General features: G+C 38.1%; 1 protein-coding gene across 6 annotated transcripts in view; it reads right to left on the bottom strand.

Moving 5' to 3' along the window:
* Positions 1 to 14,895, bottom strand: part of ARHGEF7 (Rho guanine nucleotide exchange factor 7) — a 125,741-nt gene that overhangs the window by 50,982 nt on the left and 59,864 nt on the right. For 5 of the 6 annotated variants that reach the window (XR_003527165.1, XM_027640092.1, XM_027640103.1 and 2 more), the window contains 3 exons: positions 10,782 to 10,870; positions 3,107 to 3,201; positions 2,731 to 2,826 (listed from right to left, as the gene is read on the bottom strand). Coding sequence is in view for 5 of the 6 variants with exons in the window: in XM_027640092.1 (XP_027495893.1) it covers positions 2,731 to 2,826; positions 3,107 to 3,201; positions 10,782 to 10,870 (280 nt within the window). In the remaining variant the exon portion in view is untranslated. Of the gene's footprint in view, positions 1 to 2,730; positions 2,827 to 3,106; positions 3,202 to 5,578; positions 5,867 to 10,781; positions 10,871 to 14,895 lie in introns of those variants that run through there. The other variant, XM_027640132.1, reaches the window with a different exon arrangement.

Here is a 14,895-nt window from a genome sequence, read left to right as displayed (position 1 = left end):
TGCCATGCTTGCAGGAGGTGATTACAGAGAATGCCTTGAACTTAAAAGCTGATAGCAGAGAAGTGAAGGTCTGTAAAAATTATTACAGGATAACTGCGATTGATGACTCCAAGAGATGCAGTTTGTGAAGAAACATAGGATTGGATGTCATCTCTGGAGCTTCATGGTTAACAAGGTTACGGAAATAAGGGGCCACTTCTCAACTTTCTGAGCTACTGTTTGCACAAAACTAGGCAGTATTCAACTCATTTACAACACTTCAGTCTAATTTTCAATGCTCTCTTCAAAACCACACCTTTCACTAATTGTCTCTTTGCCTTACCTATCAGACATCAGTTACTATGCATGTTTGTTTCAGGATATCTAAACTCCTTGGTGTTCAAATTTACTTAATAGTGATAGTCTTGTTTCTGTTGATATCCATGATAACCAAAAGTAAAGGATGATACTCGGATAAACCCTTAAGAGACTTAATCTGTATCTGCACTCCAAAACTAAACCTGAAACACTAATTAGTTTTGGATTACATTTTAATAGTCTCCCTCTCACACCCTGGCTTCTCCCTTCTTTTTTTTTTTTTAATTCCATTCCACTTCAGGAATAGAAGTATCTGCTTGCACTTCAACACAGAACACAATTACACAGTTACTGTGACTGCAAGAGAAGGGGCATGAGGAATAGGGGACAAAAATCGAGCTATGGTTGCTACAGGGCAAGGGGATAAGTCTGTGATACTACCTAAAAGACTTCAATTTCCTACAGAGAAGATTATACCTAAGCAGTTCATGCAGGCTGGTGTCACACCACTCAGACCTGCGTGCCCTGTGCCTGTCCTTATTGAGAAGTACACCGGATGTTGCAATGTGAAGTGCCTCAATGACGTAACTTCTCTGCCAAAAATAAAATAAAATTATAAATCTATTTTCAGCCCTGGAGCTAGTCTGGGTTTACAGAACAGATTCACCAGGCAAAAAAATATGGCAAAATGACAAAGAGAAAAAAGGCAGCAGAGCAAGCATTCTTCTACAGGATGGGAATCATGATGGACAAGATTCCAAACACAAGGACACTACGATGAAAATTCAACTGAAAATACAACTTGACACAACAAGCATATTTATGGAATGACAATAACACAAAATATTTGCAGTAACCCTTCAGTAACTCCAGGGCATCACTTCCTGTGCCCACCTACTAGTATCCAGTATGTACCTAGTTTATTACACAGCAACATTTCACTTAGCAGAAAGAACAAATAAAGGACATTATGCATTAATATTTAAGGCATATGATCTCCTACTCCACCTTAACAAAATGTTTCAAAAGATGACAGTTTGTTTCATGCAAGGTACTTTATTTCCCTAACTTCTGATTCACAGAAACAAAATCACGGTAACAAAAGAGTGAGAAAACAAAGCACAGTGACAAGAAAAGAAAGGAAACATTTGAGTTTGTTGACAAATGGTCACTTTCAGGGATTTAGACACTTTACTGATGAAGTCTGGAATGAATATCCTTCTTTCTCACACACAGCATGAAAGAAAGACCATTTCAAGAATGTTTCCATTACACTGCTGAAAAGTCAACTGAACTACACCATCCTCCCTTCCCTTCTCTCTGGTCTAAGTTGCATAGAGGCAGGAGAGAAGGGCAGAAGCCAGGTCGTAGGAGGGAAGTCAGCAACAGTCCCAGGCATATGGTACTGCCTAGTGGAGATGCAGCTTATACTTTGTCATGACAAAGCTGCTTCTTCACACAAAGCAGCTCAGAAGTGAGGAAGGAGAGGTCAAAACAAGACACACTGAGGTGACCTAAAGATCACTGTTGCCAAAAGAGGTATTTTCTCCTGCATCCAAGACATTCATTCATTCAGCACACTGAAACTTGTCTAAGCCCTCAAATTCAAGCAATTCAAATTACTAACTTGGCAGAAACCAAGAAAATTTGGAGTAGGAATGTGACCATGTGGTCAGACAAAACCAGAATATAGGCAAGGAAAATGACAGAACTGCAGTTAGAAACAGAAATTTTACTGTCAGTGGAGTTCTAACACCAGAAAGTTGTTAGGACAATGCAAATGTGATATGGTCACCTTCTTTCTAGCATCCCCAAGTGCTGAGGTAACAAGCTGAAAAACACCAAGTTACCAATTCAGCCTCAGCTACAGAAGGAGGAGAAGTGTCTTCATCCCCTTCTTTCTGTGCTTCATGCTTCCTATAGCAGCACAAGCAGTGAGGGGTTTTATTTAATTCAGGTTGTTCTTTCTGCCTATCCTGACCACCTCTCCCAGCACCTTTTCATGACTACCACTGAAGAATACTAAGCACAAGCATTCTAAGAATACACTTCATCCAAGTCACTTACCTCCTTCTCCACTGTTGCACCATTACATAAGATCTGTTCATTCTCTTACTTTTAAGAAAGTACTTAAAATTCATGTCCCCAAAACAAAACCCACCATTTCCCTACTGGTATGCACTTGCATCATGGAAATTTGTAAATTGCCGTTAAACTAAATCAAAATTCCTACCTCTGCAACTACATCCTAGGGCCAATATCTATCTGTACAAGCAACCAATACATTCTCCAAACACCTATTACTGTACTACTGTGGCAACAATTCTTACAGTGACAAGAAAAAAAAATTATGCCCAACATTAGCAACAAATACAGTAAAATTCTAACATGCAAATATTTTTTATTACTTTATCTCATATGCATAGTACTTACTTGGTGCATTCTTCTAAAGACTGTACAAGCATTTGCTGGAATGAACTTATTTCTTCCAGGTTTCCCATTAAGTATGAAGTATTTGTCAAGGTTAACCTGTAGCCAAAGTAAATAAAACATGTTTAGGTTTGCAGTTATCGACTAACTGTGCATTAATACAATCTACAGTGCTAAAAGAAAGTGCTTACTGGATCTTAGATCAAGGACCTGACTGTTTCAGTCAGCAAGCAAACTGAATAAAAGCAAGCCCTGCCTCAAGAACCTCATAGTCCACAGAGGAAAATACACACTGACATTGAAATTTTGACCACGTTAACCCTCCCCAATACATGAGAGATCTCAAACTTAATTTAAAACACAGAACAAACTCACATACTTTTCACTGGCTTGTAATGGTCGCAGGTAGTTTGAAAGCATTGTTTGTAGCTCCTTAGCATATTCATTTTCTGTTTCTAATATATTTTGTAGCACCTACAATAAATGACAATTGCTAATTGGTATTTTTTAAGACCAGTTTTAAAGCATACTAAAATTTACTTAGCACAGGAAAAACTTAAATGAGTGTTCCTACATTAAAAATGCAAGTATCAGCAAGAAAGCATTGAATACCATACATCTATGAAATTCATAGGGAAAAAAATCCACTATATACATGATGAGCCATCCTTCAGCCATATACAAAAAACAGTGGTAAGCTAACAGGAATTTCACTACTCAAAAACTTTAGTGCAAAATCTGAATGTTATACAGAGTGCTCTTCCAAACCCAGGGGCAATTATTCCTCTTATGTTCTTCAGAACAGTCACAGATCATCAGAGGTTGGTAAAGCACAATAGAAGTTGTAAGAGAAAAGAACAAATAATGTTGTTTTCTCAGTCTCAATTACAACACATTACAACTAATCTTGCTGGCAAAGTGTTTACTTATTCAGATGCACTGTTCTACCTAGAACATCTGAATATTAATGGATTTACAAATAACAAGTAGTTTCGAACTTTATTTAGCAAAATGTTTAGCGTTATTACGTTATTTTTAAATGGGGTTGCCCAACCTTCCACTGGGAATACACTACCATGAGAAAACTACAACAGATTCTGATGCAAAGCCAAGAATTTATAAAATACAGCACACACTTGGTTTTTGGCTGAATATAAACCAACAACTGGAATACTCCCAAATATGTACAGGAAAACATTTTACTGGGCCATCTCCAGGGAGTCTGCTTTAGGATATCCTCCAGTATAGTCACATCAGTTTCTACTGTGCTTCTAGAAGGCAAATTATTTTTTTCTCCAAAAAGTTAATGGTTTAGCAAGACAATCAACAGAATTAAGTGTAGTTCAGTGAACAGAACTGAACTTTGAAAACTTATTGCTATTCACTGGTCATAAGCCACACCACAAACCTTCTCATTTTGCTACATGCCATATTTGTCAAGCCTACAGTAATATCTCATTTCAGCATTTATAAGAACGACTGTAATTGAGTGCATTATTCACTGTTGTAGTCAATACTCTTTCTTAGGAAGTAAAAAAAGCCATTCATTCCTAAATGCAAACCTGATGAAATAACTTTAAATAGATCAGTATGTCAATGAAGAATTCACTGCTCCTTTCATTGGTGTCATTGATTCTGCTTATTCCTTGAATGCTTCTATTCATTTGGAGGGAGAGAGAGACCATTTCTGAGTTCATTCTTTTGTTGCAAAACTGAATCCTGAACTGAAGATTAAAATGTCTCCATTCTCTGCTAAATGCTGTGGCAGAAGAATGTCACACAGAAAGTTACAGCTACTAAGAAATTACAGCATACAGTACAACATGGACACACAAACTTTAAAAAAGCTAAGAATTTTTTTTACCATTTAGACCACAGAAATAAAATATTTCCACCAATCATAGTACTAATTAACCCCCATATTCTCTTATACATATATAAAACAAAGAAAGTAAATTGTTAAAATGGTAATATAAAAGTACTTAGCATCCATGAGGTTCAAAACTAAATGCAAGACCAATCTTTTTCAATACGGTTTTTTCTACAAAAACCTCCTAGTCCAAAGTTCTTAGCCATTAGTAGGGAAAAGGAGACTGAAAACCAAGGACACAGCGTTCCAATGAAGCACTGAACAATATTAAAAGACATTCAGAGATAAAAATCAACAAATTTGCTAGAGATCTTGAAGGGCTGCACCACTGGTCCATTTTCTCAAAGACTATTTTCATTCTCTACTATAAACAGCTGTCTGAAAAGCTTGAAATAAAACTAGTTTTATGTTGGACACACTCATTTTCCTGTGCTAGTTTAGATTTTTATTTGAGGATTTTCTTTCCAATACAGAGAACACAGGATTGGAGGAAAAAGACTTAAACAGGGTGGGGAGGCAATAACAAGAAAGCTTAAAAACTAGAATTAGCATTCTGACAATTAGTGGAAAAAGGAAAATAAATGCTACTGTAAATAAAACTATGCTACAAAACCTATGCAGAGTATCAGATGCCCTTAAACTTCAGTAGTTCACACTACTACACACTACTTCAGATATACATAGCTTTAAACACTTCCCAGGACACATTAAAACTATTTCGGTTTTTTTTAACAAGTACAATTTTCACTGCATACATTTTTTGAAGAATAACTTTGTTTACACAGTTCTAAAACATTATTTCTGTGAAATCTCACATTCTTCCAGCTTGACTTACCCACCTCACTGAGAAACTATGAGGATTAAATGCTTGGACTGTGCTTTGAAGTGACAAGTAGCCAGTATTGTAATTCAGTATTTTGGCACCAGAGAACCCCTACAATTCCTCATATCCACATCTCACCCGCATGATCTAATAATCACCTTTCTTCCCTTTCCTGCTTTCTGTGCATTCTGGCTGCTGCAAGACCCCATGAGACCTTGAAGACCTTGTTTCCACAACTCCACCACAACATTTGCACAGATAAGACCGAGTACCAAAAGAGCAGCGTTGAAGTGGCAGCTTTTGCAGTCTGTAACACTGATGAATGGCAGGCACAGACAACTGAGCTCATACAGCACCAGCTCTCTCAATCACACAGCATGGAAAATTCAAGCATGGTTAACAATTCTGTCACACAAAACCTCAGTCATCTCCCTAAGGCAATAACTATCACCCCAAAATGGATTTAAAGTGACCTACACAAAGTCGATCGTCTTCCAAATCAGAGGGGAAAAAAGGCAGAATACAGATACACTTGGGCATGATCCGTTAGCACATTCCCATTTTTTCACAGTAGTATGGCACTCAACCAAAATATCTCATGCTTCAGTAAAATGGTGATCAGTATCTAATTTTCCTGAATCAGAATTTGCAAGATGAATCCCTTAAAACAGGCCCTTGAGAAGGGCAGTGTAAAGCACTGCACAAGTATATCATACCTCAAGGGTCCTCAAAAACTCTTATGAAATTCAGTAGACACAAACTCTTGATCCAACTTTAACAGAACAGCCCCAAAAGAAGCGTTTATTTTCCACTACTTTTCAAACACTTAAATGAAAAATGAGGTCGGCCAAATACTCATAACTATGGAGAAATTTTCCCATTTCTTTACCTGTTTTTAGAAAAGCTACTTAATCTCAAGGCAACTGTGAGTGGTGATAACCTAGCTTTATTTTGGACACTAAGTTATAAATTCTCGAGGGATCTCAAGTAAAAATAAAACTCAGAGTAACACCTGTTCTGTTTTCAGAGAATAACATGCAATGAAATGCCCACTTAGTAGTTACTAAATTACTTCTACATGAAAAATGCTCGATGCTTGATCATGAGTCTGGTTCATATTGCACACTGCTGTAGACTTGTACCATTTTATGAAGGACAAGACCTCGGCATTCTCTACTAACCTGCATTCCTCAGCCAGGCAAAATGTACATATATAACAAATGTCTGTCTTCTCAGCAACACTTACTGCAAGGTGCAACTAATTAAGCACACTGAGACTAGAAAGTACGTGGTTTGTATTACGAACTTCAGACAGAGCTCTGTGAATCCATAAAGAACATATTTACAAGGGTGAGAAGAACAAAGGAAAGCGGAGAAAGCAGTTCCTCTCTTGACATTTAGCACCTTTCCCTTAGCCTATCTCAGTCCTTCTCCCAGAAAGGGAGCCTTCTCCTACTGCCTTCTGGACTTCCTCTGATCTGCTCTTTGATTTTGTCCTCAGTCCAACAAATGTACCCACAGGTGCTGCTTGCACCTGCACAAAACCTTCACCAAGAAAAACAGCAATAATCAATCAAGAGGGTTTACAGAGTCTCAGCACATCCCCTTACGGTGGGAGATGGCCACAACTCAAAAACAGCAAGCAGTCCCAGAGTACCAGCCTCAATACATGCCTGGTCGTCAAGAAAGCCTTTAACACAGATTTTAACGCTTACTTTTTAACTCGAGCTACATCCTTTCAGCTACCAGTTGCCAAAGGTTTATTTGGAGCTGTTCTGCTTTTACTTTAACTTTGTTATCAGTACAGACTGATAAGACTTCTAGAACAGAGAAGTCCCATGTCTGCAGCTTACTTATTAAGATAGAATAAAAACTCAACTCACAAGTTAAACTACTTTCAATTCAGAGAATGTTTGCTATTTGTCTTCACTACATTTAAAATCATACTTAATACATATTTAATAATTATGAAAAATGTTCATTTTATAGGTGTATTGGTATTTGTATTGGGTTTCTGTGGCTAGGTTTTGGGGGGGGGTGGGCACTACAGGGGTGGCTTCTGTTAGCAGCTGCTAGAAGCTTCCCCTGTCTGGTGGAGCCAATGCCAGCCAGTTCCAGGATGGGCCTCCTGCTGCTGGCCAAGGCTGAGCCAATTAGGAACCTCTGTGATAATATATTTAAGAATGGAAATTTATTGCACAGTTGAAAAATTCCATCCAGTGAAGAGCAGAGTGAGAACATGGGAACAACAACATAGACACCAAGGTCAATACAGAAGGATGGGAAGGAGGTTCTCCAGGAGCTGGAGCTGAGGCCCCTGCAGCCCGTGGTGCAGATCATGGTGGAGCAGCTGTGCCCCTGCAGGACCATGGTGGTACAGAGACCCACCTGCAGCCCATGGAGAAGCCCATGCTGGAGCAGGTGGATATCCAAAGGAGGCTGTGACCCTGTGGGAGGCCCGAGATGGAGAAGGGTCCTGCCAGAGACTGCAACCCATGGAGAAACAAGTCCATGCTGGAGAAGGTTTTCCTGGTAGAACTTGTGGCCCTGTGTGGGACAGGGGGGGTACAGCTGGTACAGCTCATTCCTGAAGGACCGCACTCAACGGAGAAGTGACCCACAGGGCAGCAGTTTTGTGAAGAACTGCCTGGGGGATGGACTCACACTGCAGAGGTTCGTGAAGGACTGTCTCCTGTGGGAGGGACCCTACAGGAGCAGGGGAAGGACTCCTCTCCCTCAGCAGTGGCAGAAACAACTGACCATAACCCCCATTCCCCATCCCCCCGCACCGCTGGGGGGGAGGAGGGAAAACATGGAAGGACAGAGGGGTGGGTGAGATTATTTTATTTCTCATTTGTTTTTGCTCTGATTTAGTAATAAATTTAAGTAATATCCCCACTTTGAGTCTGTTTTGCCCATGATGGCGATCAGTAAGCGATCTCTCCCCCCTCTTAATTCATTAATCCTTCGCTGTTTTTTTTTCTCTCTTCTGTCCAGTTGCAGAGAGGACGCAAAGAGTGGCTTTAGTGGGTACCTGGCATCTAGCCAGGGTCAACCCACTACACCATCAGAAGCACTTCATATTTTTCAAGAAAATCTAAATATGTCAACATGTCTAATTTAAGTTTTAGACACAGCAGTGGAGTCTTGCTTTCTCTGAAACACAGTGCATGCTATAGCACAGCCTCTCATTTTCTAAACAAAAAGAATAAAATGCCAAGTTAAAAAAAAAAGGTGGGAGTATTTGTCCCTGTGAAAAAATGTGAAAACAGGGAATTACCCAGTTCACGGCAGACAGATTTGAGAACAGCACTCTAGGGGCAGTGCTCTAATTTACAACATGTATGTATGTAGTATGTATATAAATATGTATGTACAGCTGTATATATAATTACGAACTGGTCATTTCCGCCCCCCATAATGTGTCAACAGTCAGTAAATAGCTAGCAGTGAAAACAGCTTGAATCTTATTACACCAAGTTAAGTGTATCAAGAGAGCGGCACCTGAAAAAGATGAAAAATAACCTAATTCCAACAGTAGGTGTCTGATGGTCACTAGTTTCCTTTTTTTTTTTTAATTAAATTACTTTAAAAGCCAGTCATAGCTCTATTTCTAAAAGTATAGAGTAGCTTGAGCCTCCACGATGATAGTAAGTTATCCAGGGAAAAATTCACAAAAGCCAAAGGTGATATTTCAAAATTGTATGGCATATTATAACTTAGCTTCCTGAACAAATTCAGACATACTTTCTATTATTTTCACTGAAGTACACAATCATCCCCCAAAATGGTGTGCATTACTCTTACAAAGTAAAATATGCAACCACAAGATTCAATTTATTTTGGACACAGTCAAACTGAAGCTGTAGTTAAGTCTAAATTAAGCAGCTGCAACTCTTACTTTTCATCATAATGACGTCTACTGGAAAAAATAATATAAAATTGTAAGTGAGGCATGTATTTACCAATTATTTTAAATAAACAAATAAATTAAACCAAACCCCCAAATCTAAATGTCTGATGTTCAAGGCAGCTCACAATTTATTTTGATTAAAAACTTAATATAAATGCAGATTAAACATAAGAGCAGTCTTCTACCTAGCGAAGGAACTAAATTTTCTCCTGTACTGCAGTCACATCATCTTCCTTGCATTGAAAATCATAGGTTTCAACATCAAATAAAGACAAACACTACAACAACTTTGGAAAAAAAAAAAAAAGACTAAAAAGAGAGATAGTGAAAACAAAAGGAAAACAATCCAATACTTTGTCACTGAATATACCACAGTAAGGTCTTTACTTCCTGCAGAAGGAAGGGTGTGCTTGCACAGGTACCTTCCATCCTGCTAGCAGGTGTGGGATACAATAGCCAAAGAATTGCAGTCCTCCCTTTTCCATGGAGTTGCAGCTACCAGCAGAGGCAGGAGGCAAGTCAGAGGGAGGAGCAGGAGGAGGTCTCACTGTTTTCAGTGAGGATACGATACACAAAACAGCTCTGTTCTTCCAGGTGGTTGGTGTTATTCATGCCACAACCACACAAGATGAAAGCATAAAATGATTCTTTATGATCATTGCTAAAAACTGACAAATAAAATGAAAACAATGGCAGCTGCTTCAAAGAAAAGGGAAAGAAATGTTGTGGTTTGGTTTTACACCAGCAGGGAGCAGTGATGAACAAAATCAATAAGATGCTTTTTTGCTTCCCAATGCATCTGCTTTTAATAAATAAATGATTCTCAAAATGGTTACAACACACTTTAAGTCAGAGTTGGGTATGTTTCTTACATGCATTTACTAAAGAGGTCTGAGTACCAGGTTATGAATTCCCAGGGATGTGTTAAAAGCTGACTCTGGCTGTACCACTTTGCTATGAAATCTATCCACCAGTGCAAGGGAGAGGTTCCCAAGGTTAATAATAGAGTTGATTTATAAGCATGAATACAAAGGAAGCAAATTGTTTCAAAATGTTCAATCTCTTATTCAACAAAAAGGACAACAGTATTCTTAAGCATTTTAACACAGTAGAATTTCAGTAATTCACAGAGATTGGGGGACACTAATTGCATATTTGGGAGATGGGGAGAACAGGGAAATTAACAACTAGCAAACTAATTAGCACAATATTACATAAATGCCTATTATTCACTTGCTTTAGACTATAATTTTGCATCATGCTTAAGAATCTGTGTGATATTCTATTAAACTAATGATTAACTTGTTTACATGAGAATCCACTAACACCCCTATCTAGTTTTGGCACTTTCTGACAAGACTGCCTTTTTTCTGTGCAGATAAGAGCATTTAGTTAAATGACATTCTACTGTATATAACAGTTCCCATGAAGGAAAAACGATCACTCACCACATTGTAATAGCTTTTGTTAATTGCAGAAGTATCAAAGCCTTTAGGTGGACTCTTCAATGTACCTGATTTGGGGGAAACCGGTTTTTCTGAAATGTAAAATATTTTGGGGTCAATAGGGTGCAATTTCATAGCTCAACACTAGAGGTCAAACAAACTGCTTTAAAATATTAATCATACAATACAGTGAAAATAGTGCTTCACTGAGAAACATACATAATTGCACTTCAAATTATTGGTAAAGAATCAAGATGTTTCATAAGTTCACAATGAATGAAACTTTAGCCTCATGAAGGCAAATTGAAAACCTCCCATTCTTTTTCCTGGAACCAGAAAGTCAGCTAAGCTTTTCAAAAATTATGTTTTAAAAACAAAATGTCACAGATTGCAATTTAAAAAAAAATAAAAAACAACACGCATTTCCAAACTCTATAGGCACTTTCAAACAAAAGTAGTTTTAAGTTTTAATATCATTTTAATGAACTCAGTGAAAGCAAGTGAACAATCAAAGGTTGAACATACCAGAGGTGAGACATTACATTCACTCTGGCAGAAACAAGAGATTCAAAATACTACACTAGTGAAGTGACTTACCTGATGTCTATCCCAAAAAAATCATCTTTTAAAACAAATTGTCTTTTGCTATTAATGAAGTAAAAAATAAAAATGCTTATGCACTTGAGAAAGTTCTTCATAACACAAAAGAGTTCTTCATAACATCTTCATAACATAAATCCTTCCTATAATCCCATAGGGAATGTATCCCTCACTAATGCATACTCTTCCTAGAAGGACAAGATCGGTCTACAAGATCAAAACAACAGTCCTGAGAGTTACCCAAGTGCTGACTCCCAGAATAGAGAGGCACAGAAAACAAACCCCTAAAGCCTCCCCTCCCACCACTACCACTCCTCTAAATCAATCACAAAGAAGCAAAGAAGAGGTGAGAGAAAAATCAAAAGCATGATGCTGCACAATCATTTGACTCTGCACTCAACCAACTTGTGAGACCATATTTAACAGGACATTATGGCGCTTTGGTTTGTTTGCTTTGGTGGTTTTGGATTTTTTTCAGGTTTTTTTTTAATTATCAGGCTTGTCTAGTATGCTGTTTTCAAATACACATTTGAGTAATTTGTAGTCAAACTATAAAATGGCAAATTCTCAACCAACCCTTCCCCCACCCCCCACCCCAGACCAAAAAACCATCATCAAAACATATCTACTGGATGTTTTACCTTTATTTTAAAGGCAAGCTCCTGTTTCAAACACATTTTGATAAAGACATATTAATAATTTAACTCTAGTTTACCTAATACCTCAGGCTAAGAATAAATTATGCAAGTCTCAAATACAGACCTGCCTTTCCAGAAGCCCAGTCAGCCATTCTAAGGGTTGCCTACGGAAATTTCCCATGGAAAGTAAAGTTAATCAGGGAACTGCCATCATAAGCAGAACAGTCTGTATGGTACCATCCTCTCCTGAGAAATTTAGTGCTTCTTCAGGCCACCCAGCTGCAACCCCATGGACAATGCCATCTCAGGTGAGCTGACTACAGATGAAGGCCATCCTTTCAAATCCAATGCCAGGAGTGCCTGGCAGGCCAGCAGGACCTGAGGCTTTAGCTAATGGTCCATAAGGCACAGCTCACACCCCATGAGCACACAGGTGCTAATATCTTTAAGGAGTTTTTCTCTGTATTGCACTGGAAGTCTCAAAAAAAACAATCTAAAACTGTCTAAAAACTGCCACACAAGGGCAAAACCAATTTTTCCTTACCACATTCAGAGATGACAAAAAAAAATCCTTTTGGTTGATATCCCCCGCCTACCGACCCCAAGTCAGATCTAAGCCAATAGGCAGCACAAAAACTATTAGATCAAGCAGTTATCCAGCTGGGAACACTGATGCTCTCAGCCACCAGCCCTGCAGCACATACATGCTCTGCTACAAAGCCAAGTAATTCCAAGTGACAGGACTCCTCTCATCCCCTTAGAAAAAAACCTGTAAACTCAAGCAGATTTGCCATCATATACTCAGTGTGAAAGAAGAACCTAAAATCATGTTGTATGTATGGCTACTCATTTATATATTCCTCTATCATACTACTCCTTATGGGACAATTACAATTCATTTCTTTGTACTGAATGATGAAAATGATGTCATTTACACGAACTTGGTTCTTTGCCTTCAAGCTTTGTGGAAGCTCTTGACTTATCCTCCAATTTACAGCGACTTTCAGGTTCACTAAATACCTAAAGCTTCATTAATCATGTGCCAAAAAGCATGAAAGGAGAAACCAGAGTTATTTAGGTATAAAAGTAAGTACTTGTCACTGAATTTATAATAACACAGATGTCTGGAAAGGAGAAACAAGAGTTATTTAAGGATAGAGGTAAATACTTGTCACTGAATTTATCATTATACAGATGTCTAGTCATTGTTAATCTGGAGAAAGCTGGCTGGTCATAGAATTTTGGTTCTTGTAAAGGGTACAAAAATACATTTCTCCTTTTAAGCTGCTGCACAAAGTGGGAGATTTTTTTGCTGAAATGTACAGTTATTTATATTACCAGCTGTTTAGCTGATTCAATTATCCAACAGAGACATATATATGTCCAAATTCAGATTTAAAAACAGGACAGAAAAAAAAATAAATCACATTCAAATGATTTTGCCTGAACAGTCATAATCAACATTTAGTTTTTAAAATGTAAAGGCCATTTCTATTGTAGAAACACAGAACTAGACGCAGCAAATTAGTCCAGCTGTCTATCATGTCTGGTATTCTGCCTTCAAGCAGTGCATTGCTTCACAAGGAGGAATAAGAAACAGTCTTGTTGCAATTAGCTTATTGCATAAGTACACAGAAGAAAATCCTGATCTTGCACATAAGAAATCACTTTCTTTGTTTATGCTAAGTGTTATTTATTATTCTTGTAATAGAACACTAAGAGTACCTTTGCAAACAGAGCATATTTCATTAAAGGAAAGTGTCATCCCCATTCAGCATACTGGAAATATATACAGATCTTAAAAGTCCATATGTCTATAAAGTCCATAGGTTTCTGAAACATTAGCAAAACCCTGGCACCTTGCCCACTCCAACACAGAGATTCTGTTTCTCAAAGCACTGGAAGAGAGTGACCTGAGCCAGACACCAAGTTTTCCCATACAAATTTTTCCCTTCTCCTCACTTTTCTCCTAGTCACAATGTGAATCCATTACATTAAACACTGGAAGTATAATGAGAACAGGCACAGTGTATGATCAGATACAAAGCAAACAAGCATCTCAATTACTGGAAGAGACCATATCCAGTTGATGACTGAAACCAGGAGGTAAGTTACCGCTATCACTTTCTTTTGTGATCAAAGCATTACATTCAACTGCCCTCAGCTACACTTGATAATGCTTTGAAGTGTCTAGTGGCTAGTGATAAACCAGATAGAATTCACTTAACAGATCATCTTTGAGTGGAGAACGAGAGTGGCACAGGCTTTTAAACATTATTCTTCCAGCAATTCATTATCTTCAGTAGGACCAAAACAACTTGAAGCAGCTTTTATAACAACTCAAATGCTTTTATAACCTTTCCCTAAGTAGTACACAAGATTCGATGTACTCTCTAAAACGTTCTTATCCTTTACAAACATCTACTAATTGACTGCAAAGAGACAATTTACCCAATCCTTCCCAATGTTATGTTTCATTCTATTTTAATTTACATGCAAGTATTTCTTTCACTTGCCTTCAATTTACTTGAGATTCTCATTCTCTCCCTTCTTTTATGTCTCCAGCTTATGTCATATTCATCTTCATGCAATGCTCTACTTCATGCTACTCCACAAAGTATTCATTCACTGTCTTCAGAACATACTTTACTAAAGCACTTCAACGCTACTACTGCAAGAACAGCACCCGTGTTTCTGCGATCACTAGGCTATGGTGCGTAATGCAGATAAAAAGATCTGATCTGAGCTATTTCATCCTACATAAGGGAAGGAAAGATGTGCCAACTGGAACACCAAAAGCTATGTGGTCTCTATTAGTGAAGTGCTACAAGCAAACCCTGTCTTTCTAGACTAATTGGTTCATGTCCAATACCAGGAGG

The sequence above is a fragment of the Corapipo altera genome, unplaced genomic scaffold, assembly GCF_003945725.1.
Source record: "Corapipo altera isolate COAL_440 unplaced genomic scaffold, ASM394572v1 0, whole genome shotgun sequence".
Lineage (NCBI taxonomy): Eukaryota > Metazoa > Chordata > Aves > Passeriformes > Pipridae > Corapipo > Corapipo altera.
This window is presented reverse-complemented; position numbering and strand designations above follow the sequence as displayed.